General features: G+C 47.1%; 1 protein-coding gene across 1 annotated transcript in view; it reads right to left on the bottom strand.

Moving 5' to 3' along the window:
- LOC146805589 (E3 ubiquitin-protein ligase HERC2-like) overlaps positions 1–27,047 on the bottom strand; it is a 1,563,844-nt gene that overhangs the window by 372,780 nt on the left and 1,164,017 nt on the right. Inside the window, 1 exon segment of the mRNA XM_085622871.1 lies at positions 18,328–18,483. Coding sequence (XP_085478997.1) covers positions 18,328–18,483 — 156 coding nt within the window.

Below are 27,047 nucleotides of genomic sequence, written 5' to 3'. Positions count from 1 at the left end.
TACTCCGGAAGTGTCCTAAATCTATCTATTTCTAAACTGTACTATTGCTAGTGACTTTTACGCATTACGCGTGAGTGTTTCCACTCTGCATACGAATCCCGTGGGCCTCCCACTTCCTAACCTTTGGTAGTATAGTGTAGCCCCAGCGATTCCCTAGGCCTAGGCCTATCCTATTTCCGTGACAGTGGTCCTTATACCACTTACTTAGTATATGGTTTGCGTGGCCCCTAGGGCCTAACTGTATTACTTACCTGTGTGACTTAATGTATGCATAAATAAGACTGTGTTGTACTTACCTCTAATCTCATAAAGAGTGCTGAGGGTTTGCTTAGAATAAATACACTTTATTTTATATATATATATCTGTTGTGGTGTCCTTTCATTTGGTATTCAAGGGATTATATATGGTATCACAGCTGGCTTCACATGCCATTCAGAGTTTAGCCTAAGACTGCTCTTGTCCATGCTACCACTAGGATAGCTGGTCTATAAGGTTGACTTTACAACCAATCACCATAAGGGTATTTGGACTGATATAAGGTGTACACTAGAACTAGTGACATCATACATCAGGCCAACTTCTCACAGAGGTGTTGATGGGATAGATTCAATTGTCATATCATAATTCAATTGCTCAAATCAGGGCGAATAGCTTGGTGTCACGTCCGATATGCACAGACAAGGGAATACAACAGGCCTGTCCCCTTTCAACCACCCTTTCTCTTTTATCAACTGCAGTGTTGATTTTGCATGTGTTTATTATATTATTAATATAGTGGTGAGTAGAAATGTGAACTCACTTTTCTACTTTTCCACCCCCCACAACTTATTGTTTGAGTCCCTTACACAAGTGGTCACCAATACGGACCATGAGAGGACCATGTTCTGGTTATATATTGCTACTCTGAAACTGGTGGAGGTGCAAACAAAAAAAAAAAAAAAGAACAATATGGATTCTGAGCAATAGCAAGTGGTATTATGGATATTCACAGGCTAAATAAGTCTCATTTAATAGCGGACACATTCTAATTAATTTAAAATGCATTTATAGAATGTACATTCAGTCAGCTGGTAGAGGGCAGTTTGAATTTACTGCTGAAGCTGCAGGTGAAAGATGCTACCAACCCAATCAAAGCTTTTTGCACCTAACTTGGCTATTCCCCTTGATACAGTAGTACTGGAAGAAAGTATTTGTGGACTTCTATTCTATGACTGGAGTTCAGTAGACTCACTTCCAATTCGTGGCTTTGCTGGGCTATGTCTGGGACTTCCCAAGGATGGTAAGTAGATTTAAGGGGTTGTGCTGCTATTGGCAAAGATAAGAGTGGCAATGCACTGGGGACGTGACCCAGCACCAAGGGCTCAGAGCAGGGTGAGCAACCTAGCATATTGTAATTACATGGTGGTATGCAAAGCTTTTTCTGGTAGCGTCATGCACTATGGACATATGGGAACCCCTTCGGCGATATCTTACAGAAGACCGTACCCATTCAGATGCCAAACTTGACCTGACTGATAAGTGCTCCTTAAGACATGATTCCTGACCAGGCATGAAACCTGAATAGAATGGATTCATTGGGGTGTACATGTAGAAAGTTGACCAAATTACTTACCTTTTGTACCACTGTTTCTAGTGGATACTCTATCTAATACCCCTTATCTTTTGTATTCCCCCAGGCATCTGATTGGATCTGGAAACATTTTAGTAATTGCTCCTGTATGCCGATAGGTTGCACCATCGGATTCCATGGCTGCATCGATCCGCTTCCAGAAGTTAAGGGATGGAACTGTATGGAGATGACACCCTTACTCGAAGATGTCTGTTTACAACCAGTCATTCATGCTGTTAGACACAGAACATCAAAAACGGATTGTGAGCCATGTGAGTGTGCAGAATCTAACCTAAAACCTTATTAACACCTATATAGCTACTCCATAGAAAAAGGAGGAAGGAAGGCAGCGAGGAATTTGCTGTTATACAGTGTATCCACCAGAAGAACAAGTTACTTACCTTCGGTAACGATATATCTGTAAGAAACATTAGTTAGTTAGATTCCTTACCTTAGAATATCCCCAGGCGTCAGGCTGGATCCGGAAAGATTTTTCGTCAGCAGTACCCGTGCGCGTCGGTAGGCGTCCTCTGCGACACCGCGTCCGTTGTCGGCGTCGTGATCGCCGGGATGACGTTGGAGGAGTACTTGGACGACGCCCTCGCGCGCTGTCAGTTCTGTACATAGCAATTCCGCACCAGGAATACAGAGCCATGCAAGAAACCGACACTGGTGCCATGAAACTAGGGCCCTGAAAGGGATGACCTTAACCCTAGATATCAGTTCGCAGAACGGGGAGGATGGGTGGGGCGGTAAGGAATCTAACTAACTAATGTTTCTTACAGATATATCGTTACCGAAGGTAAGTAACTTGCTCATCTGAAAGAAACACGTTAGTTAGATTCCTTACCTTAGAATAGATACCCCAGCAATACCAACCCCGGTGGTGGGTCTGCGAACCAAGATCACACCAGGAAGTCCTGGAGAACGGAACGGCCAAAGAAGCCGTCTCTCCGGACTTGGCTGTCCAGGCAGTAATGCTTGGCAAACGTATGCAGCAAGGCCCACGTTGCTGCCTGACAAATGTCCTGCAGAGGGACTCCCCGTCCCAAGGCAGTAGTAGCCGCTGTTGCCCGAGTGGGATGGGCCCTCAGCCCCACAGGAGGATCCTTCGCAGCCAAGGAATAACAGACCTTAATGCACAAAACGACCCACCGAGAGATGGTCCGTTTGTGCACTGCCCACCCCTTCTTAGCGCCCACGTAGCCAACGAAGAGTTGGTCGTCCACCCGGAACTGTTTTGTGTGGTCCAGATAGAAGGAGAGCGCACATTTTGGGTCCTCTTTCGAGCGATGCGGAGGGGGAAAGAGGGTGCGCAAGGTAATGGACTGACCGATGTGAAAGGTAGTAACCACCTTAGGAAGAAAAGAAGGGCGATTGCGCAGAATAACCTTGTCCTGGTGGACAGAGAGGAAAGGAGGCTTAGAAGAAAGAGCCTGGAGCTCACTCACCCTTCTGGCAGAGGTGATGGCAACCAGGAAAGCAGTCTTGAGAGTCAGAAGACGAAGAGGGCAGTTATGAAGTGGCTCAAAGGGAGCACACATCAGGTAGGTTAACACCAGATTCAAGTCCCACTGAGGCATCACAAAGGGGACAGGAGGAAACATGTGAGTAATGCCTTTTAAGAATCTATTTACAACAGGGTACTTGAAAAGAGAAGGCTGATCAGGATGCCTTAAGAAGGCAGAAACAGCTGAAAGATATCCCTTGATGGTGCCCAGAGCAGAGCCCTGCTGGGCCAGGGAAAGAAGAAAGAGGAGAACCTCAGAAAGAGGGGCAGAACGGGGATCCACAGCCTTTGCTGTGCACCATGCCACAAATTTGTTCCACCTGCAGGCGTATACCGTTTTAGTGGAGGGACGCCTGGCTGCGAGAATGACATCACAGACTTCAGGAGTCAATTCAAATGGCATCAACTGCCACCGCTCAATCTCCACGCATGGAGGTGGAGGCTGGACAGGTTCGGGTGGAGGACCGTCCCCTGCTGCTGCGACAGAAGGTCCTCATGAAGAGGCAGTCGAATCGGGGGATCGATTGACAGACTGAGTAGCTCGGGATACCAGTATCTTCATGCTCAATCTGGAGCCACAAGGATGACTTAGGCGCGGTCACGCCTGATCTTCTTCAGCACTCTGGGCAGAAGTGGTATAGGCGGAAAGGCGTATAACAGACCGCAACTCCACTCGCGACGAAAAGCGTCTCCGAGCGAGTTCCGCCTTGGAAATTCCAACGCGCAGTACTGATGACATTGCGCGTTCTCTTCTGTGACGAATAGATCTAACCAAGGCTCTCCCAATTGCCGAAAGAGGCCTTGCGCCACATCCGAGTTCAGATGCCATTCATGATTCATCATGCACGGCGGCTGAGTTCGTCCGCCCTGGCGTTCAGAGAGCCCGTCAGGTGTTGAACCACCAGGGTGATGCCCTAATGTTCCAGCCATGTCCAGAGCCTCTTGACAAAGGGTCCACGACCCCACCCCGCCCCGTTTGTTGCAATACCACATGGCGGTGGTGTTGTCCGTGAACACCTGCACTACACTTCCCCAGACAGAGGGAAGGAATGCCCGCAGCTCCAATAGGTTGATATGGAGCCAGGACTCCGCTGGGGACCAGAGTCCTCTGATCTCCGCCTCTCCCATGTGGCCCCCCCCATCCCAGGAGGGACGCATCCGTCACCACCACGTGCTCCGGTTGGGGTAGGGAGAGGGATCTGCCACTTACCCAATCGCGGTCTGTGAGCCACCACTGCAACTGTCTTGCAATGCCCTTCAAGATCAGGACGTGGTCGGACAGGTTGCCTGATGTTGCGCCCACTGGAACTTCAGGTCCCACTGCAGAGCCCGCATCCGCCACCTGGCGTGATGTACCAGCAGGATGCAGGAGGCCATCAGACCCAGCAGTCGTAAAGCCATCCTGACCGAAACTCGGGATAAAGGCTGAAAAATCAGAATCAGAACCTGAATATCCTGAACCCGCTGTTCGGGAGAATAGACCCAAAACTGCGCCGAGTCCAGAACCGCTCCGATGAAGAGGAACTGCTGGGAGGGACTCAGATGTGACTTCGGCACGTTGATGGAGAACCCCAGCAAATGCAGGAGGTCGGCCGTAGTCTGGAGGTGGGAGACGACTGTCCGGGGCGAGCCCGCCTTCAACAACCAGTCGTCGAGATAGGGGAAGACTGGAACCCCTAATCTGCACAGATGAGCTGCGACCACCGCCATCACTTTCGTGAACATCCGAGGGGCACTGGTGAGGCTGAAGGGGAGCACGGTAAACTGAAAGTGCTCGTGGCCTACCGTGAACCGCAGGTAACGCAGGTGGGCCGGCAGGACGGAGATGTGGAAATAAGCGTCCTGCAAGTCCAACGCCACCATCTAGTCTCCAGGGTCTAGGGCAGCCAGAACCTGAGCTAAAGTTAGCATCTTGAACTTCTCCTTCCAGAGGAAGGCGTTGATGCTTCTGAGGTCCAAGATAGGGCGTAGGCCCCCTTTGCCCTTCTTGGGAACCAGAAAGTAGTGGGAATAACAACCCCGACCTACTTCTGGGCCAGGAACGCGCTTGATGGCCCCTTGGCCAAGAGGGCCATAACTTCCTCCTGCAGAAGTTGCAAGTGATCCCCCGACATGCAGTGGTACTGCGGTGGCATGGCTGGAGGGGTCACCTCGAAGGGGAGGGAGTAGCCGCTTCGGACGATTTGCAGCACCCACCTGTCCGAAGTGATGGTACGCCAGTGGAGCAGGTGATGGCGAACTCTGCCTCCCACTGGCGTGGAATGGGCCTGAAAGCTTGGACTAGGAAGGCTTTGAGGCGGATGCTGCAGGAGCAGATGTGGACTGACTGGCTCTCTGTCTCCCTGCTCCGCCACGGCGGAAACCACGTCTGCGACCACGTTGAGGCTAGTTCTTCGGCCTGTGGCTGGACGAACGTGCAGGGGTGCCCCTTCCTTGGCCACGAAAGGGACAAAAAGCAGAAATTTGCTGGCGCTGGGCCGAGGGGCCCAAGGACTTGGCCGTAGCCCTTGAGCCCTTAAAGCGCTCCAGCGCGCTATCCGCTTTGTCACCAAAAAGGCGACGGCCATCAAAGGGCGTGTGCATGAGGGTGCTCTGAAAATCCACTGAAAAGTTTGTGGACCTCAGCCAGGCGTGACGACGAATAGCAAACGTCGTTGCAATCACTCTACCCAGCGAGTCCGTGGTGTCAAGTCCACTTCGGATGGAGTACTGTGCTGCATCACGCCCCTGAGCAAGAGCCTGGGCGAGCCGTGTCCTGGCCTCCTCTGGACACTGGGGCAGCACGTCCGCCACCGTATCCCACAAAGAGTGGGTGTAACGGTCCAAAAGGCACGCGGTATTAATGGACCGCAACCCCAGACTGAGGGAGGTAAACAGTTTCTTGACAAACTGCTCCAACCTTTTGGATTCCCGATCCGGAGGTGCGGACGGGAAGGCGGTTTGGGACGTGGAGGCCCTGGATGGCCAGAGTCTCAGGGGTGGGGTGTACAGACAGAAAGCTGGGGTCGCCCGGAGCTAGGCCGTGGTGCCAGACCACGTTCCGATCCACAGGAGAGACTGTGGAGGACCTGGACCAAGTGCCCATCAGAACGTCGGTGAGGGCCTCATTAAACTGCAGTAGAGGCTCCGAAGAGCTTACCGGCGGTTGAAGCACCTCAGTGAGGAGGTTAGTCCTCACGGCCGCTGCAGGGAGCTCCAGGTGTTAGGCCTGGGCCGCCCTGCGCAGCACCACAGCGTAAGTCGCACCCTACTCCGTAGCCACGGAAGGTGGAGAGATGAAACCAGTGTCAGGCTAAGTGTCTAGACCACTGGCATCCCCCATCTCGTCTGCCCAGTCCTGACTTAACTGGCACTGCTGTGCCAGAGGGTCCTCAGACCCCTCCCAGTCCTCCCCTTCATCCGTCTCCTGGTAAACAGGCAGAAAGGACGGAGCCGGGTCATAGATGAAATGCTCACCCATTTACGCCGGAGACGGCGCCGAGCGGAGCCGCTCCGAGGCCGGACCGGGGCTGAAACTAGGGATGGCGTCGTCCGAGGATGGCGCCGGGAGCAACACCATGGGGGTCGGCGCCGGTGGAGGAGTCATGAGGTCAACCGGCGTCGACTGGGATCCAGGCCTGGATCCCACGGGGACCTGCGGCGTCGGGACCGAAGTCGACGACGACGCTGGGGCCGAAGCCGCCGGCCTGCTAGGACCCCCAGTCGGACCTGCAGGGCCCGGAGGCGCGCCGGCAGGCCTCGACGGCGGAACGAGACTCCTCATGGCCACGAGGAAGTCTGGAATCTCGCCCGGAGTCGCATGAGGCCCAGGGACCGGAGGGTATGGGGCCGGATGCGACTCCTGAGGCTCCGGTGGAGCCGCGCGGGTGGTGCCACCCGAACCCTCAGCCGAGTCGTGCGACCGGTGAGGGGAGTCAGAAGAGCGATGTCGCTTCTTCGACCTTTTCACCATGCCTCGACTTACCTGAATGCGAGGACTTGGATCGCGACGAGCGGTGAGGACTTCCGCTCGGCGACCGGTCCCTTGACCTCCTCCTCGACCGAGACCTCGGGCCGCGCGGAGCCGACTGCCGGATCTCGAGGAGCTTGCGGGACCGCTCCAGTCTAGCCTTCGAGGTCAAGGCACAGCAGTCGGGGCACGACTTGTCATCGTGGTCGGCCCCAAGACAGTAGAGACACCGATGGTGGGGGTCGGTAACCGACATCAGTCGGTGTCAGACGTCACACGACTTGAACCCGGGCATACCTACCGGCACCAGGAGTCGAAGTTGACTCGAAAAGATAGACAAAAATGTCCAAAAAGTTAGTAAAAAAATTACTAAGGGTAAGCTCTTCCCGGATCTGTGCTTACTGGCGTGGTAAAAAAGAACTGACGTCGGTGCGCGAGGGCAGCATCCAAGTACTCCGACAACATCATCCCGGCGATCACGACGACGACGACTCGGAGTCGCAGACGACGCCTACTGACGCGCAAGGGTACTGCTGACGAAAAATCTTTCCGGATCCAGCCTGACGCCTGGGAATATTCTAAGGTAAGGAATCTAACTAACGTGTTTCTTTCAGATAGAGCATTATCGAAGGTAAGTAACTTATCCTTCTGCTGGATACTTCCAACTTCAGATTCCTCACCTTTTGAATAGAGACCAAAGCAGTACCCACCAAATGTGGCGAGTCTGAAGAGCGGACATTAAGCCAGAAGGTCCGACAGGATCAAGCGGGGATTACCCTCTGTGTAGACCTCAGAGTTGATACAATAGTGCCTTGTGAAGGTGTGATCAGACATCCAGCTAGCAGCTTGGCAGATGTCCTGCACTAGAGCACATCTGGCTGAAGCCATAATGGTGAATTTGGCTCTGATGGTATGAGTCAGGAGTCTCCTTCATGGCCAAGACATAGTACATCTTGATACTGGTTCAAATTGATAAAGTCTATTTTTGAACTGTTCTTTCTTTCGTTGCACTGACATTAAAAGGTTGGCTTACCACTCAAGTGCTTGTTGCTCCAATCGATGTAAAGACTAAAGGCATTCATGGGATCCGACTAGTGAAGCTTCTCCTCCTCCTCAGAAAAGCTGGTCAGCCTCTCAGTGCTCCTCAGTCCAACAGCTCTAAAGGCTAAGAGCTCTCTATGGAAGTCTCTCCTCCTTAGAGGTATGTGTAGGAAGCTGGATATTTATATAGCATACCAAAAACAGGTATACTGTGCAAAGAGTCCAGGTATTTCCTTATGAGTGGATAGAGGCTTGCTCTAGCAATCCCAAGGTGCTCTTCTAGGGGGTAGTGTGGTTGACCAGCCTAAGGCTCATCTGAGAGGGGTGAGACATCTGCAAATACACACCGAGTCAAGGAATGGTACACACAACTCAATAAGGAGATCCATACCCATTTATAAAAATACCTTATCTTTATATAACTTTTGGCACCAAGATCATCAAAATCAGGTACGTTTGTTTGGAGTTATGAATTATTACAGGTTTGAAATATCAACAGAGTGCAATTTCTGAAGTGGTAATGTTATTCCATGGAGGAAGACATACACTGCATACAGGTGCTTCACAGCGACTTACACGACCAATCTCCTGGATTTAAGACAAGTATGGGGCAAGGTCCAATGCAGCATCAACAGGTCACTTCGGGTTGCACTGGGGTGGCCGGGTGCAGAGGTGCTTTTCAGCTTTGGGTGCCCAATGTTAGTAAATGGGGATCTGTCCGGTCGAAAAGAGGCTGCAGTTTTGGACTGGGAAACCAGTCCGGCTGAACCAACAAGTGGGCTCAGTTCTTACGATGCTCAGGGATGTGCAGATGCCTTTGGTCCTTTTCTCCATGGGACAGGGGCTTGAGGAGTCGGGTTTTCGTCGCCCCGTCCACTCAGAAGGGAATACCTTGACTCTTTGCACGGTATACCTATTTTACGTATACTTTATAAAGAGCCAGCTTCCTACGGATTGGGGTGAAGAGAAACACATGTTAACTGTCTGTCCCATATGAAAGGTTGACATCACATTTGGGAGAACGAATACCAGAGTTTGAAGTATCAACTTGTCAGGACAAAAGGTAGAATAAGGAGGCTGCACTAATAGCGTTTGAAGGTCACTGATGCAACACACAGAAGTGAAAGCAATGAGGAAAACAGTTTTAAGGGTCAGCAACCTCAAAGAACAGGTGTGCAAAAGGTGTGCACATCAAGAAGAATGTAGGAATCAACTTAGGGTCCACACTACAGCTCAATCAAAGGCGCAGGAGGAAGCATATATGTGAGCCAATGCACAACAACAATAGACAGGGCTGATCAGAGTGCTGCAGAAAAGCTGAAATGGCAGACTAATAACATTTGTAACAGTGCCCACAGCAAATCATGTCAGGCCAAAAACAGAACTAACAGAAGAACATCAGCAAAGCTGAAGCAGGTTGCCTCCATGGTATTTGCACTAGGCCACAAACTTCGCCCTGTTGTCATTGACTTTGTGGACGGGCAGCGAGTAGTCAAATTTGTGTCCAACACGCCTTCAGGCAAATCAAAGCCACTCAAGTTGGATCCAACACAGATGGAGGTTGTGGAAGTGCAGGTGCAGAATCATGTCCCTTTGTTGGGACGGCAGATCCCTCCAAAGAGGAAGTTGGAGTGGAAAGCAGATGCTCGGACTCAGCAGATCAGAGTGCCTTATTCTTAAGAAACCAGTCCAAGGCTATTGGTATGAACTGAGTGGTCTCGTCTGACTTGAAGAACTCAGTGAAACAGCAGCAGAAACGCATAAAGGAGATCAAGTCCCACACAAGGAGAATGCTGCTCCTAGAGAGTCCTGAGGCAGAAAATCTAGAGAACAAAAGGCTTGACAATGAACATTCTCTGCAGCAGCAAACAGATCTACTTGAGGGATGCCCCACTGGGCAATAAGCAGAAATTCCCTGAAGGTCCAGCAAGCAACAATTTTAGGGCACTGCCCGCCCTTTTTTTACAGGACCACATGGTTGCTGTGTTGTCCGCCAGAATCTTAACATGGCTGCCACTAATACAGGCCTTCGTGAACAGCCGGACAGCATACAGCACTGCAAGATGTGGTGCATTTGCTCCATGGCAGACCAGAGACCTTGATTTTCACCACGAGCAAGTGGCAACCCCATCATAGATCTGACATGCTAGTCACTACTGTGAGCTCTGGATGGGGAAAGAGAAACAGTCTGCTGCAAGTCAGGTTGGCATCCTTCATACATCACTGAAGGTCTCAGGCCACCTCTGAAACACAAATGTTATTTGAGACAACCCCAGTGCCGAGCCCACTGAAGCCTCTCCGGCAGGTGGAAAAGCTTTGCATGACACTATGTCCACAAAAGTCCATCTAAAGGGAACCATATGTACCAGCCGAATGTGGAGTTTTGGCTCATTAACACAGAACCCCAGGGAAGAATAAAGTAAGATGCTCATTTGGAGGTGGTCAGCGACTGACAGTGTCAAGCCTGCCATCAACTGCTAGCTGCTGGGGTACCAATGACCCATGAAGATGGGCTGTGAGGACAGTCATCACCTTAGCAAATGTATGGCGAGCCAAGGTGAGGTCGAAGGCAGCATGTGGAACTGAAAATATTTCAAACCACAACAAAGTGAAAGAAAACAACTGGGGACCACAGGCCGGGTACACATCAAGCCAGTTCAAGAACACGGAGAGAGCCACTGATTCGAGGGCTGAGAGGCCCTGGGCAAGAGTCAGTATCTTCAATTTGTCCTTCTCAAAACAGGGTGTTCAATATTCGAAGGTCCAAAATTGACTAGAGCCCAATGTTTTTCTTGAGCACAAAGAAGTAAAGAAATAGCACCATTTGACCCTCTCCTTTGCTGGTACTCTATTTCTCCTTTGGGCAGAAATGACTGTCCCTCTGACAAGAATCAGGCCATGTTTTACCATAGTCTGGGCAAAATAGTGAGGACCAGGAGGAGGAGGTGTTACAGAACATTAACCGTGACGTATAACCTGCGGGACCCACAGGTTAGAGGTAAGAATCTTCCAGCTGGGCATATCCTGCCCCCTACTGGCAGACAAGAACTCCACAAAGGGACATCAGAACTGAGTGAAATAAGCAGCAGCAGGTGAAGAATGGGCTTCTGAACTGGCTGAGATGGTTGATTCTGGTGATAAGACAGGCCCCTGAAATAACTTCTAAACTTCCAGTATTGTTGGTGCAACTGCCGGGCCAGGGATATTAAGCTGAAGGAGTGGGCCAAGCCATGGCTCTTCAATGAAACACTCTAAAGCCTAATCTCTTTTGTGCACAAACAACCTGGTGCTATTAAAAGGCATATCAATAAGGGAGGCTTGTAAGTACCCAGAAAAACCACACATCCAGGTGTGACGGTAAATCACTGCCCAAGTGCCCTTAGCACCACCCTAACAGTCTGTGGGGCCCTGGCCGGCCCATAAAATTTACTTGACTGCATTCTGCCCATTGTTGACCATCTGGGCGTAAGAATTTTGTAAGTCATCAAGAAGGGTGATTACAAGAGTGCAGTCACCATATGCCAGAATGCATGGGTATATCTCTCTTACAGGCAAAAAGCATATAGAGAACACAATGGCAAACTGGGAGAAGAGAATAACCTCTCGCAAAAAGTATCAATGCTCTTCAATTTTCCATTAGACAGGGCAGTATGGAAGGCATTCAAATATATCTTTGCTGGCTGAAGTCTGAACTAAGAGGCTTTTCAACATGGGGTGCTGTGTCGAAAAGACCAAATAACCTAGAACAGGCCTACAGTGCATAGTAATGGGACGACTTACTGGTGGCACTGAACTTGGTTTTGACCACCCAACTCAACTAAGAGGGTTTCTGACATGGGCTGCTGTGTCAAAATGTTTGGATCATACAGAACGTACATAGCGAGGGTTAATTACTGTTGGCAAGAACATGGTTTTAACCAAACTCCCATCAAGGTTTCCATCAGGACTTTATTGAGTGCTAACAAAGGCTCTGAAATAGAAGGGCCAGGCAGCAAAGTTTCCGTAAGCATGTTTTCTTTAGTTTCCACAGTTGGCAAGTGCAATTCCAACACTTCTGTAGCTCTAAAGTAAAATACAGCAAATGATGCAGGGGTCCAATTCCATCTCTGGTAAGGTATCAAGGCCACTGGCATTTATAGCTTCAGTAAAGTAAGGAGACAACAAATGATCAGCCTTTTCCTCATTCTGACAGTCTTGTATCACATCAGAATCTGAACAAAAATATGGCCCTAATGTGCTGAAAATACAGGCATCAAGGCAAAGGCGCCACTCAAAAAATGTCCACAACATAGGCCGTTACTGACTAAAATGTATCCAAACTCTTCTCTGGCTACGAGATGTCCTTCAGGGATGGCCTCTGACAATGGGGTCAATCTGGGTGAAATCAATGCAACATTCAACAAACAAGTAGAGGTGCAGCCTCATGCTGGCAGGGAGCCAGGCAGACGCCTAAAAAGGTCAGTCAGCACCAAAGAAGGTCACCCTGGCAGACGTCCGACTGCAGGCCATGGAACATCCATGGGGCATGGAGGAGCGCCAAGTGGACCAGGGATTGTCCAAAAAACAAACTGCAGCATTGTCTCCTTGAAGACATCTATGTGTGGTGGATTAGAAGGGGATTCGGATAGCATTGCTCCAACCGTGGAATGGGATTGGACGTCTGGTGCAGAGTCGACCCTTTAAGCAACAACTGCGCATTTACTCTCTGGAGCAGGAGTGACAGAAGGGGAGTCCCATCTGGATTTTTGTGCTTGAGCCAAAATGTGTCCTTTGACTTTGTTCTGGACTTCCCTGAGGATGGAGATCTCTACCAGGTCAAGGATTGAGAGGCCTAAGATTTTGAGTGCAACAGCATGGCTTTTTGTGCTTGGCAATGTTCTTTGTTTGCACCAGGAAGCAACTGTCACATGATTTCAACCATTTTTGAGCCTGGGACACCAAAGACAGAAGTCATGTGGGTTAAAAACCAATATCTGCTTCCTGCAGATGTGGCGTGGTCTGGAGCCTGTAGTCCTCGGGGGAGACATAACTGTTGTGATCTCTGTAGAAAGACACCTGGAGCCAGGAGGTAATCTTAAGCCATCTTTATTCAGTCTCCAGTTCAGGTTACATCTGTCTCTACTCCAGCAAGCCTAGTGTGGTACCAGCCCCACCAGGAGCAGCCTGCCTAGCTGCTCAGCCCATCTTCAACTGCCAACACTCATCCACTCAGACACCCAGGCATTCCACGCATCACAGGCACACCAACATTCTATGACCATCTCACGCTCTGGCTGAGCAGCTAGAGGCAGCAGGGCAAGAGTACATGTTATACAATTAAGTAGGGTATAACATTATCCCTTTTTCTTCAAAGAAAACGACAAAAGTACGTATTACACATCAAGTAAAAACTATAAACAAGAAAAATGAATAATGGTACAAGTCTCTAGGATGCAGCAATAAAATACAAAACATCGCAGGAGACAGAACCATTAGAGCAAGAAAGAATGGTAAAGATAAATACAATTGAATAGCAATATCTCCCATCCCCTCCTAAAAAGAGATTTTAAAACATTTTGAAGCGTAATCAAAAGCGTAACATAACAAGAAATACATTTTGTAGCATTTTCTAGCATACACTGTTACGTAATGATCTATAACTCAACGGGTAAAAGACCCCGCAACACCAATGCTCAAAAGCATAACATAGAGTAGCACTAAAGATAGCATACCCTGCAACTACAATCCCAAGAGAAAGGGAAACAAAAAGTAAATGGGTCGTCACCCATAAAAACGCCCGTGAAGGGATGTACATTAATACTGCTTGCAACTATTTATGGACTAAGCCATAACCCAACCCAGTGTAAAGGTTAACCTAGGTACTGTGTGTGTATGGGAACTAACCCATGACCCAACCCCTTAGTAGAGGTTACGTACCCCCATGAAGAAGTACCAAAACATTAATGCGAAAAGAGCTCCTAACCCCCTTGTAGAGGTTACGTACCCCCATGTAGGAGTAACCAACATAACTGAGCAAAGGGCTGTTACCCACAACCTTCCCTTGTGTATGGGAACAATGTGATGACCACCCACAGGAACCCATCCTCAAACTGTAAACCTGTGGCATCACGACATCAAATGTGCTGCTGAGGAAACACATATTAACTTAAACACTATTGTGAACTAAATTTGATTTGAATACCACACTCTAGGCAAAACATCTAAACATGTCCCAAAAGACATAAGTATGCACACCTGAAACACGCTGGTGAGCGCCCACTCACCCGAGTGGCGCCTGAAAAATAAAACCCACAAACTGGATAAGGTATACATGAAACAAAAGATTCCACACTGAATATATCCAGACGACGGTATAATATCACATCCACACAAACGTTCATTGTAATCCACGGAAACAATAAGTCCACCAATAACAGTTATCTCAAAAAGAAACAGAAAAGTGAACTTTTACTTTTCTTCTTTGCTAGAACCAACCATAGAAATGAGCTTCCAATGAGGATGTGATCTTGAAAACTTGCCACGAAGTACTGGACCACACCACATCCTCCATGTAGTTCCCCAATTCTGTGTATATACGCACACCTCCTTGTGTGAAAATCCCGTTGACAAACGTCAAAACTTTATCAATAACGGCCCAAACAGCGTCAAAATGAACCAGAAGGAGCGTGGTTGGCAAAAATGCGGAAGACCGCCAACCACAAGATGGCGGCACGTTACTTGACGTGCTGCCGGATGGCTCTCAGCACGTCAGTGCATTGTGTTCTAGGAAACAGCAAGGCAGCACGAAGACTAAAAGACGTCACCCGGAATCCATGGAGATGAAGGAAGACACAGAGGAGGTAAGGCTGCGCGCGGACAGGGCACAGCACGCGCAAAGATTTTCAAATCACTGTGCAGCGGTTGAACTGACAAAAATTATCGCGCTGCACAGATGATTAAAAACAAATAAAAATAAGGCTCACCACTTGAGGTCACAAAACTCAACATCATATCCTGCCACCTTGCATGTCGGAAAGCACCTCCTTTCATAAGTACTTCCTAGCATCATGGAAGTTGATAGTTTTAATTCCAGGTAACACAATCACTGGGAAAACAGTTTCCACATGCAGCATCTTTGAATTCTATACTGCGCGGGCTGGAGACAGCGTGTGCCTTCATTTTCAAATCACAAGAAGGCAGTTGAACTGCCAAACGTCGAGGGGCTGCGAGTCAAAATATTATAAAATTGACTTACTTGAGCATGAAAAAAAAACATTTTGGCAGGGAACGTCACCTCACAATTGGCCTCCAAACAAACTCGTAAACAATAAGAGCTTCGTTCTCAATAATGTACACAGCTGCCCCTGTGCTAGCGAAAACACGTGCCCGTGTGGGGATATCTATTCCAATGTAGACAGGAGCTAATGTGTAGATGCCACAGAGTGCCCGAAGACATAGAGCTGGCACCTTGCCTCTATATCAGACATCCAGAGGTTGACAGACTTGAAGCAGGTCGGTCCCTTGTCTCTCCAAACAATCTGCTGCACAGTAGTACATTTAACAAAAAAAAAAAAATGTAGTCACTTTCATTGAAAATCCATGACTCTCACAATGGTCATAAGTCCTTAATGCAGCATTCCATGAATTATCTATGCCCAATTCTTGTGATACCACACCACAGCAGTGTAGCGCTAGTAGGTACTAACATTGCTTCAGATTCCAACATGCTGCAAATGTCCCAAAGCACCAAAAATTCTCCATCTGTGCACTAACGCTGTTTTTCTGACCTCTTATTGACGAGGAATCACAAATTGTGCCTTTATCTTAAAAGCACTGTAGACTCTGTAGAGCGCTGTGGCTGGAACACCAACAACTGGCTGTAGAGAAGCTACCCATCCAACTCTCCAAACCTTTTTGAAGGTAACAACGTGGCTGGAACACCAGATGTGGCTGTAGTGCAACTACTCCACCAACTCACTGTAATCCATTATGTTTGTAGTATTCCCAGGCTGTAATGTCTTTATTGATGACACTTCTCTGTGGGCTGTCCATTGGAAAGGACACTGGTGGGGCTGGCGCTGGCTTTCCTGGGAATTCTTTCTTTATATATGTAGTAGCTTGTAGGATCTCTTGGTTTCTCCTTGTTTCCTTTGTAGTTCCTTTGTTTCAGTGGTTCACCAAGAGTCTCTAGGGTTCAAGTCCGCTCGTCGCCAAAATAAATGTTGTGATCTCTGTAGAAAGACACTTGGAGCCAGGAGGTAATCTTAAGCCATCTTTATTCAGTCTCCAGTTCAGGTTACATCTGTCTCTACTCCAGCCAGCCTAGTGTGGTACCAGCCCCACCAGGAGCAGCCTGCCTAGCTGCTCAGCCCATCTTCAACTGCCAACACTCATCCACTCAGACACCCAGGCATTCCATGCATCACAGGCACACCAACATTCTATGACCATCTCACGCTCTGGCTGAGCAGCTAGAGGCAGCAGGGCAAGAGTACATGTTATACAATTAAGTAGGGTATAACAATAACTCTAGTACACCATCATAAAAACGTTTTAATAGTAGGTGAAGAACTGACAAAGGTTTGTGACATAAGTTCCGGATCCACTTCAAAGGGCACAGGAAAAAAAAAGAGCTCATGTTAGCAGACCAGGTGGCTCATACATACAGCTTTCCAGTGTCCCTTTCAGAGGTGGGACGAAGCTGCCACAGAGTCCAATAGAAAAACGATCAGCACAGAAGAGCAACTGCAAAAAAAGGTTTCCAGATCCAGTCTGGTGCCTGAAGGAATTAAAAAGGTTAGGAATCTGCAGATAGAAGTATCCATAAGAAACTACGCAACTTAGCTTTTTGTGGTTGGTTTGCTCATGCTGAAGATACTGATTGAGTCATGATATTATAACTTATAAGTTTACCATATTTCTTCATAGCTCTCTCAAACTAGTTAAGGACAGACTGCCTTCTTAAATCATCTATTGTAATGTGGAAACACAGATGGCCCTTGCTAGGCTAGCGCCCTGGGAGGAAAGAAATTTGGGGCCCTCACTGCTGCTGGGGACAAAATAAGGCAGCGGGGGGACCCATTTTGTGTTCACTGTCATTCACTTGGTGATTACATCAAGCCAGTAACAGGCCTCTGAACAAAGAAAACTCAGCTGCCCCCCCCCCCCCCCCCAAGTTCTTGATTCACTCACAACTAACTCCATCACGCAGGGGCCAAGTTGTTGATCGGTAGATGAGGTTGTAAGTGCATGGGCGGCATGGGGGAGGTTAGAGGGATATGGGGTTGGAAGGGAGGGGGGGTTAATGGAATGGTAAAAATGAATAAAAATATTTTGAGATCGACTTTATTTCTCCTTTTTCCTTTTCTGGAGTCTAAATTAACAAAGAGCTCATCCATACAGTCTCTCATGTCCTAGGCTCCGGCAACAACCCATCACAGAAAACACTTTTAATCTAACAGGCGCATCGTGACAATTGAGTGCTGTATGTGGAAACAATGATGTGGGGGCCTGAATGATTTGGACTGTATAACACAACATACTGCATGGATGGACTATACATATTCACATTACTGATTTGCACTATAAGCACAAAGAAAGACGTGTTTGCCCAGAATACCGCAACTGTTAGGCTCAAGTGAGAAAGCTGGTTTATGTTCCACATATCCAGTTTTCAAGTTCAGAGCCATAGCTACCCAGCCAGATCTACTGTTCTCGGTTTGTACCAGTCATATGTAAAATCTCATGATTAAGTGGTTGACCCCCCAAACAAAAAGTATGCACATTAGCATTGAACAATCACGTAACTGCACTATATCTCATGCCATTTTGAGAAAATAAAAGGGGTTTGAGAAGCAAAAGCGTTTTCTAATGAAAAGAACTTATGTGATGCTTGCTAGCCTGCTTGAAATTCTCTGGCAATTTTCTTTACAGACGATCACAGCAACAACAGTGCATGTACTCTTTGTTGTTGAATTGAAAGCTTGAGCGTATTATTTAAATCAAATATTTAATGGAAAGCATTACAGTGAAATACATAAAAATGACTTATTTATATACAAATGCAAGAAGAGTTCTATAGATGTCAGTACTAATCTCACTCAATTGTAGACTTGAATGACAGGATAAAATGTTGACTCAAACATTTTCAACAATGCCATTAAAGAGAGGTTTTTTTAAAATAAAAAACTGAAGATTCTACACTTCAATTACTGGTTAAACAGCTAAAGCAACATTACCTCATCAAGAAAAAGACGCGGTAAAGGTGTTCTCTTGTCAAGAGATACAGCAACCCTGGAGGCCATACAGTATCTTCTAAACCAAGCCCACTTGTGTGTTTCAGCACAACATGGAAGAGTGTCCAGCTCTAGATCACAGGCAAGGGCAACCAGCACCTGTGCAAAATAAATAATCATAGGCTTTAGGATACAGAGAAAAACTAATTTGTATTAAAAAGGAAATCAAGTGCTTTAAAAATCACAATTCTAGTGCAACTTATCATCAATGTCCTTGTTTTCAGGAAAAAAATATGTATTCATGAACATATGCTTAGTAATAAATGCCAAGATCTTTTAATATTCTTTTGGAATAACGTGTAAGATGTACATTCTCTTCACTCGTGCAATGTCTAGATTTTGAACCAATTTTCATTTTCATATCTCCCTCTCTCGCTCTTTCTCCAGACACACATGCCACTTACGCTTTCCAGTGTGAACTTAAGTACTGCTCTAGAAAGTCTTACTTTAAATACAGGCAGTATTTATTTTCCAACTACGTGAAAGAATTTAGGGCACCCAATAAATGTGTGAGACTGCAGGTTCACTATTATTATTGTTCCAATAGTGGCTACCAAGGGGAACTGATGGTCCCAAATTGGTTGAATGCCCCCCCCCCTCCTTGAACTTCTAAATATTTTCAAAATAGGCAAACCCCCTTTAATACCCAGATATCGGCACACATTAGTGACAGGCATTTTCTACAAAACTTGCAACGAGCTTATTCAAACATTGGAGAGGACTTTACTAGATTTGTGCATCTCATGCTAATGACATATATACACACATGAGGAGGACATACTGCGTGTACACATTTTAGTACATATAGATGTATAGCAATAAAGCAAGCAAAGGGTTATGTCGGAAAACTCATCTACGAATTGTATGTATAATACATTGGGGCAGGGGGTTGTGTGCAGGTTGAAGGATTGGGGGAAGTGGACAAAAGTAAATACATTCAATACCATAAGACATTAACATGAGAATCCTTCTAATAACATAAGTAAGAAAATAATCTAGAAATGTGCAGCTTACTTACCATTAAGCCTTGACCCTTTTTTCATTTTCTACTAGAACCAGGCACTTTTCTGTGCCTTATACCATATCCTGCCCTTTCGCTAACGTATAAAACAAATAACCGGATTACAAAAAAGATCCAAGTGGTATTGTTGTTGTTTCCCTGGGAATAAAGAGGGAACCAAGCCTTATTGACGGCTATAAAATGTGAGTTACCTGCATTCTTTCACGAGACATGAAGGCAGTACTTAATTTGAGACGGCGGTTGCGGGTGGGCCCCAGAGGCAATCATTTTCGGAGACAGGGACTTATTTTTCCTCTACAAACATTTATCTTGAGCAAGAGAGAGAAACACGAAAGGAGGAATAAAGGTGAATGGGAAAGATGGGGTAACAGTGCCAATGAGAGAAAGCAGGAATGAAATAGAATATGCAATAGTGGGATAAAGAAGCAGGAAGTGTCAAGATGGTGGATTAAAGAGACATGAGGTGAAATTAATAATATGTAGCCTTGGCATTTGGCACCCCAGCCATTGGTAGCACCAGCCAAGGGCGTCTGAACAAAAGTTTGGGACCAGCACCTGTTCTCTTACAAATTAGGCACTGTATGAAGTTCATGAGTTGTAGCCACTTTTTGTAATTTTTACACACACATTTAATGAATTGCAAGTTTATGTTAAGTGCACATATCACAGTGTTGTGTTATTAATTACTGTGTCTAATTACATAGGTCATTTGATAAACATCAACGTTCTCTCCTAAAAAGTAAAACGTCTCATATCCTGTTATTGGTCTGTTTTTGGCCCAGATGGAATGGAATGGAATGGAATATTTATATAGCGCATGGCTACCCGGAGGCATCCCAGCGCTGCGAGGAGGCTAGAGAGTAGGTGGAGTTACGGGAAAAGCCAGGTTTTCAGTTGTTTGCGGAAAGCAAGGATGTTGGTTTGTCTGCGTATGGTCAGGTGTAGAGAGTTCCAGAGCTTGGAGGAGTTGTAGGAAAAGAGTCGGCCCCCTGTCCGGGATTTCTTTATTTTTGGAGTATCGGCCAGGTGAAGGTCGTCGGAGCGTAGCCTACGATTGGCTTTGTATGGTTTAATCAAGTTCCTTAGAATAGGGGGCCCTTATCCTGGAAGATTCTATGGGTGATGCAGAGGGCCTTAAAGTTGATTCTCTCCTGAATCGGGAGCCAGTGAAGAGATTTTAAGGCGGGCTTAGCCGAGCACCGATTGTTTGTGCCCGTGAGAAGTCTTGCCGCCAAGTTCTGGACTCCCTGGAGCTTGGAGATGGCAGATTTGGGGGCGCCAAGATAAAGGGCATTACCGTAGTCCAGTCTGGAGAGGATAAGCCCCTGAATAAGGAGTTTTTTTGAGTGGCAGGGTAGGAGGGGGAGAATTTTCCGCGCAGTTTGGAGCAGGCCAAAGCATATCCCAGCAGTTTTCCTTGCTTGGGATTGGAAAGTGAGGTCCTGGTCGAGCCAGATGCCCAGGCTTTTTATCTCTTTTTTAGGGGTGGGTGCTGGTCCCATACATATCGGCCACATTAATTTGGGGATGAAGTTAGACTGGTTGCCCAGCAGCAATAGCTCTGTTTTTTCGCCGTTAAGTTTCAGGTGTGACCTGTTCATCCAGCTAGTGACTTCTTTGAGGCAAGAGCACAAGTCCACTGAAGGTTGCTCTGCTCTGATTCAGTCACAATTAGCTGGGTGTCATCTGCGTAGGTAACTAGTTTGATTCCAAAGGGTGCAACTATATCCTCCAGTGGGGACGTATACCTATTAAAAAGAGTGGGGCTACGGGACGAGCCCCGGGGGACCCCGCAATGGAGCGGAATGGGTGAGATCGAGTGGTTCTCTCGAATACCTGGAAGTATCTCTTTTCCAGGAACGATTTGAGCCAGGAAAAGGCCGAGCCTGTTACTCCTGCCTTGTTGAGACGGTGTACCAATGTGGAGTGGTTCACCGTGTCGAAGGCTGCACTTAGGTCCAGGAGGATAACGGCTGCGGATCCTCCCGAGTCGAGAATCTTTCTTGCCTTCTCCACAACTGCAATTAGAGCGGTTTCCGTGCTCTGACCAGGGCGGAAGCCCGTCTGGGAAGAGTGGAGTAGTCCACCGGACTCGAGGTAGGTAGAGAGTTGATGGTTGACGAATTTTTCTGCCAACTTACTAATTTCTGGTAGTAGCGAGATGGGACGGCAATTGCTCATCTCGGATGGATCTAGGTGTTTTTTTTTTTAGTAGGGCCTTTACCATGGCCATCTTCCAGTTCAGGGGGACAGTGCCCCTAGTTAGTGAGGCATTGATCAGGTTAATGATGGGGGCATTGATGGTTGGTGCAGCTGACTTCAGGATGGTGAATGGGGCTGGATCGAGTGGAGAACCGCTCTTAATTGACTCCAGTAAGGGGGAGAAAAGTTCCTCTGTTAGAGGGGTGAATGAGTCTAGACAGTGATCGGAGTTCTTGGGTTCATGTGAGTGTAGGTCTGGGGATAGATCATTATTGTTGGGTGGGAGGGACTTCAGGATATTATGAATTTTAGTGAAGAAGAATTCTGCCAATTCCTTGCATCGAGAGCCGGAGAGGTCAGGGGTTGGGGGAGGATCTGGGACTTTCAGAAGTTTTTTGACTATCCGAAATATTTCCCTGGAAGAGTTGGAGGAGGATCGTATTTGCTCTTTATAGAATGTAGCCTGTGTTGTTTTGAGAGCAATTTTGTAAGAAATAATGGAGGCTCTATATTCTTTTTTTTTTTGACTGGAGAAGTCTTTCCTCCATGCTCTTTCTCATCTCTTGCATTGTTGTTTTAGTTCGCGGAGTTCCGGGGTGAACCAGGGAGATTTATTCGACCTACTTTGTTTTAGTAGGATTTTTCTGGGTAGTACTTTGTCCAGTGCGTTCTCGACCCATGTGGCAAATCTCTTGTTTGCTACTGTGGGGTCTGGATCATAAGAGGTTATGGTTAGTTCTAGTTCGTGCGACCAGTCCTTTAAGTTTAGTTTGGGCCAGGGGCGTTCTAGGGTGCGTGTGATTGACATCTGGGGGCCCTCAGTGAGTGGGTGCCAGATGAAGGGTATTAAGAAGTGATCAGACCAGGGGATGGGGACAGGCTCCAACCCTTTGAGTTCTGTTATGTTTGAGAAGATAGGGTCTAAGAGGTGGCCTTTCGTGTGTGTGGCTTGATGGATCTTAAGGTGGAGTTCGAAAGCTGCAAGATCAAGTGTTAGTTTGTTGGCTACTTTATCTTGAGAGTTGTCAAAGTGCAGATTGAAGTCCCAAGAAGATTGAAGTTAGATGAAGAGCGAGCCAGGGAGAGTGCTGTTTCCAGTAGCGAGCTGCAGAATTGTCCCAGTGCTCCTGGGGGGCGATAAAGGAGGATGCCGGAGAAGGATCTCGAGGGGGAGAGTTCAATGATGAAATGGGCGCTTTCATAATCTAGAAGGGGGCTGTCCAGAATGCGGCATGTTAGATGTTCTTTGTAGATGATTGCTATTCCGCCACCCTTGCCACTTATTCTGTCACGGCGTTGGATCAGGTATCCCGGAGGGAGAGCCTGCCTGTACCACATCAGGGTCAGAACTTGGGGAAAGCCAAGTCTCTGTGAGGAATAGCACCTCTGTTTTTGTGTCCTGTAGGAGGATGGAAATTTCCAGGGAGTGTTTAGGCAGAGATCTGCAGTTCAGTAGGGCCATGCTAAACGGGTTCCCATCTGGGTCATGCAATCCTAATGGTGAAAGATCGTAATGACAGTGGGTACATGTGTTTTGCAGTTTCTCAATGGAAACTGGGTGAAGGCATGGTGATTTTGGAGGTTGCATTAGGTGGAATAATTGTTCCCTAGAGTAGCGTAGGTGGGCTGAGTGCGTAGGTGGGCTGAGTGCGTAGGAGCAAGTCTTCCTGGCCCTGGGCCCGGTCTGGCGCAGACGGGCGCAGGCGGGCTTGCCTTAGGCCGCGCGTCAGGGCGAGCATCGTGTTTTTTGCAGGTGCTCTAACAACTAGACCGCTAACCGGCTCAGTTGCGATGAGGCACTTCCGGTCTGCGTTATCCTTCCCTCCACTCAACCGGAACAATCCGTGGTGGACCGGGGAAGACGCAGACCTGGTGCACGTGTGGGGTACAGTTTATGCAAACGGTGAGTGATTTTAAAATACGATAAAAGCGGCGATTATAAAAGCTGTGGGTTTAAGAACAGCCAACTGTTACTAATAAATGGGCAACAGAGCGAGCCAGTATGTAGTACAGACAGCGTTAGTACAATTTAAGAAGCGTTAAAACAAAATGAGCAGCGCTTTCGGGAGCCCTTAACCAGGCGCTGCTTCCCTTGTACCAATTACCCGCTTTAGGAGCCTCTAGCGCGACAGTGTTCCATTGTTTTATCTCTCCTTGGCACAGACAGATATGTGCTGGACCTTATGAAGCACACAAGTGTGCAAAACGCCTCCCTCTTTATCAAGCAGTTATCACAGCACCTTTGTTTGTAATGGAGCTTGGTGTCTGATGTTACTTAAGGAATGTGACTTCATTATACAAGCTACTACTGCATCTTTCTTATATTTGAAGGATTCCTTATCAGTGCCCACTAATCTGGATCAAGAGGACTCACAAATACAAGAGGAGGAAAGGTAGCTAATCTAATTTAAAAATGTTCTGATCCAGTCAACTGGTCTTCCAAAGAAAACACCAACCCTGGTATTTAAGTACACACAACAGTAACTTACAAACCTATGGAGAGAAGATGAAATAGAAGCCTTGCAAATCTCTTGCAAAGAAACAATAATGGATGCAGTGTCCTGGGAGTAATGGGCAAAGACTTTTTCAAGCGGAGTCGGGTTGTCTTATTCCATTCAGTGATGCATTATACAATTTATTTTTAAACTTTCACGCCGTTAGATCGCTATCTAGAGTGAGCAAAAAGCTGTAAAGCCAATGTGTGCTTATCAGATCTGGAAACATTTCTAAAACTTCTGTTAGGATGTAGTTTCAGAATCCTCTTCTTAACCTTAAAATAATGAGGATGCTGGAAGAAGACTGGTAACTGAAAATATAATTTGAGTTAATACCTTAGGAAGGAAAGACATCCTCACCCTTAAATATACCTAGGGCCGGATTTAGATCTCAGGATACAGGTTACTCAGTCATAACGGTGAGGGATATCCCGTCCACTGAAATATAATTCCCATTATATCCTATAGGATTTATATTTTTGGCGGATGGGATATCCATCACGGTTGTGATGGAGCAACCTGTCCGCCGAGATCTAAATCAGGCCCCTAGATCTCTGAAAATACTTTTAAGACCAAATCCACTGGCATACACCTGTAGCGCAATCAATCTCTTAGCTGGTGCACTTGACATCAGAGAAAGTGTTCAGGGAAAGAGGTTTCATATCACAATGGCTTAAAATGCTGGAATGGAGGTGATAACTAGTAAGCCAATACTAAGTTACGGACCTACTGAGTTCTGATATAAGGCAAAGAAGGGAAAACTGATAAACAACAGCTTGAAAAACTGGGAAACCATCTGAATGCCAATAGAGAAAGCCAACACAAAGTTTGACAAAAAGGTGAAAAATACTGCCAATTAGTTCACATTGTTGTGTTCAGCAAATGTGCCACAGCAACTGTTAAAGAAAATTGCAGGAATTTAGCAACAAAGCCAAAAGTGAGTCAAGATGCCTCTGAACACTATATGCTACAGAACCTCAAGCAAACACTATTATACAGATCTCGTAAGCTCCACTATCGGGAGCACCTCAGAGACCCTTTCCCTCAAAGAGGTCTGTGACCAAATCCCCTTGCATAAAATTAGACTTCTCAAAATCAGTCTTATATTTGTTTTTCCTGCCAAAGGAGATTGTGACTATAAATGCCCCTTGGGCATGCCCAATGCCAAAGAATACATTTTTACATGCAAAATTTCAAGGAGACCACTCCTTCATAATTGATAATATAGTACAATGCTGTAGTGTTGTCAGGCAACACCTAAATATGTCTGCATTGAACTTAGGAGAGAAAAGTAGTTTGAATCAGCCTGATCACCCTATGCTCCAACAAACGGATTTTATGAATTTGCTTAGCATTGAACCTGACAAAAAGCAACTCAAGCCTTGTTTAAATGTTCTCACCTTACAGTGATGGAGGCATCAGTCGCTTCCCGCACCCGACATGATGGGAGAGAAAAATCCTAACCTCTCAATAAGTTCTCATCTAGTATCGACGGAACCAGTGACCACTGAGTTCTCACCACTGCAATTACCTCATTCAAAACTTTACCTGTTGGCTCAACAGGTACAGGAAGCTCTGACACAGTAAACCAGAGACAGTGTACCACCTGAAATGGCTTGCCTGGAAGAAACACTGGAATCATTTCTTTTACGCCTTGATCCCTTTCCTTTGGCAGAAAAATATTAATTATAGAAGTGTCAATTACTGCCCCGGTGATTGATTTTTCCTGGTTGGCACAGATTTTAATTGTTGGAAGGGCAAGCAAAACCTTTTTTTTATGAACTCTATTTTATTGATTTTCCAGTAACAATGAACAAACAGTGGATTGGCATGACCACAAAGGTATTTATAGCAGACAGTCATTAAAGACATGTGCAGATCTACCAGCTTTAGATTACAAATAAAAGAAAATAAGACAGATGGATCCAAAGGTATCCCACAGCATTATAAAAATAAGACCAAGGCACCAAGCTGTAAGCCATACAGTCACAGATAATTGTTCACTCAGTCGTCGTGGAAATAACTAGGAACAAGGTGCTCCCTCCTTCTATCATTCCCCCCCGGCCGGGTCATCATCAATGGGTTGGCCGTCCTCCTCCTTAAAAAGACCCAGCATTTGCACTCACAGTCAAATGGCCTCGGGGGCACTATTGTCAGTGCACGCTTTGCACATATGCTGCTCCTCCGCAGCCCACCATTCCAGCAAGTCTTTCAGCCAGCTGGTCAGCAGTGGACCCCACGCACCCATCCACCCGATGGCCACCCGCCTCTTAGACAATAGGAGAGCCAGTTGAGCCAATCTGTAAGGAGTTTCGCACCCTCTTGGGCGCGCCACCACTCCCAGCAGGCATGCAAGTGGGGTCTGCGGGATGCTAATGCTCGTGGCCACCTCTATTCGGGGTACCACCAGCGCCCAATAGGATCGAACTGAAGGGCATTCCGACGCTAAATGCAGGAAGGAAGCGCCCATATTTCGGACAGGCAGCGTTCCTCGAGGGGTCTTTTTTATTAATACCATGTGGGGTGACATAGGTGCGGTGTACGAAGTAGAAATGTAGTAACTTGAAACGGTTAATACAAGAGACAGTACGGATGAGGTTCAATGCCAGCTCCCAATCCTTGTCAGATATTGACATCCCCAGGTTACTCTCCCATGCACATTGTACTGCCGCTTCTGCATATCGTTCTTGAGGTCCTTATAGAAATGCGTGATGAGGTGGCGTCCCTCCTCCATCCAACAAGCCCCTCAAGGACCTCCGATAAATGCGGGCCGCTGGAAATTCCACCCAACTTGGCATAATGCAGGAAATGGCCCGGTCCCACTCCAAAAGTATCCTGTGCGTCCGGGAACGAGATGAAGGTATCTAGGGCAAGGAAAACCTTAGCATAAGCAGCATACACTGTCACTGATACTTTGAGTGCTAGCAGAACAAGTTACCTACATT

Source organism: Triturus cristatus, chromosome 8 (genome assembly GCF_964204655.1).
Source record: "Triturus cristatus chromosome 8, aTriCri1.1, whole genome shotgun sequence".
Lineage (NCBI taxonomy): Eukaryota > Metazoa > Chordata > Amphibia > Caudata > Salamandridae > Triturus > Triturus cristatus.
Note: the sequence above shows the minus strand (reverse complement) of the source record. Positions and strands in the feature narration are given on the sequence as shown.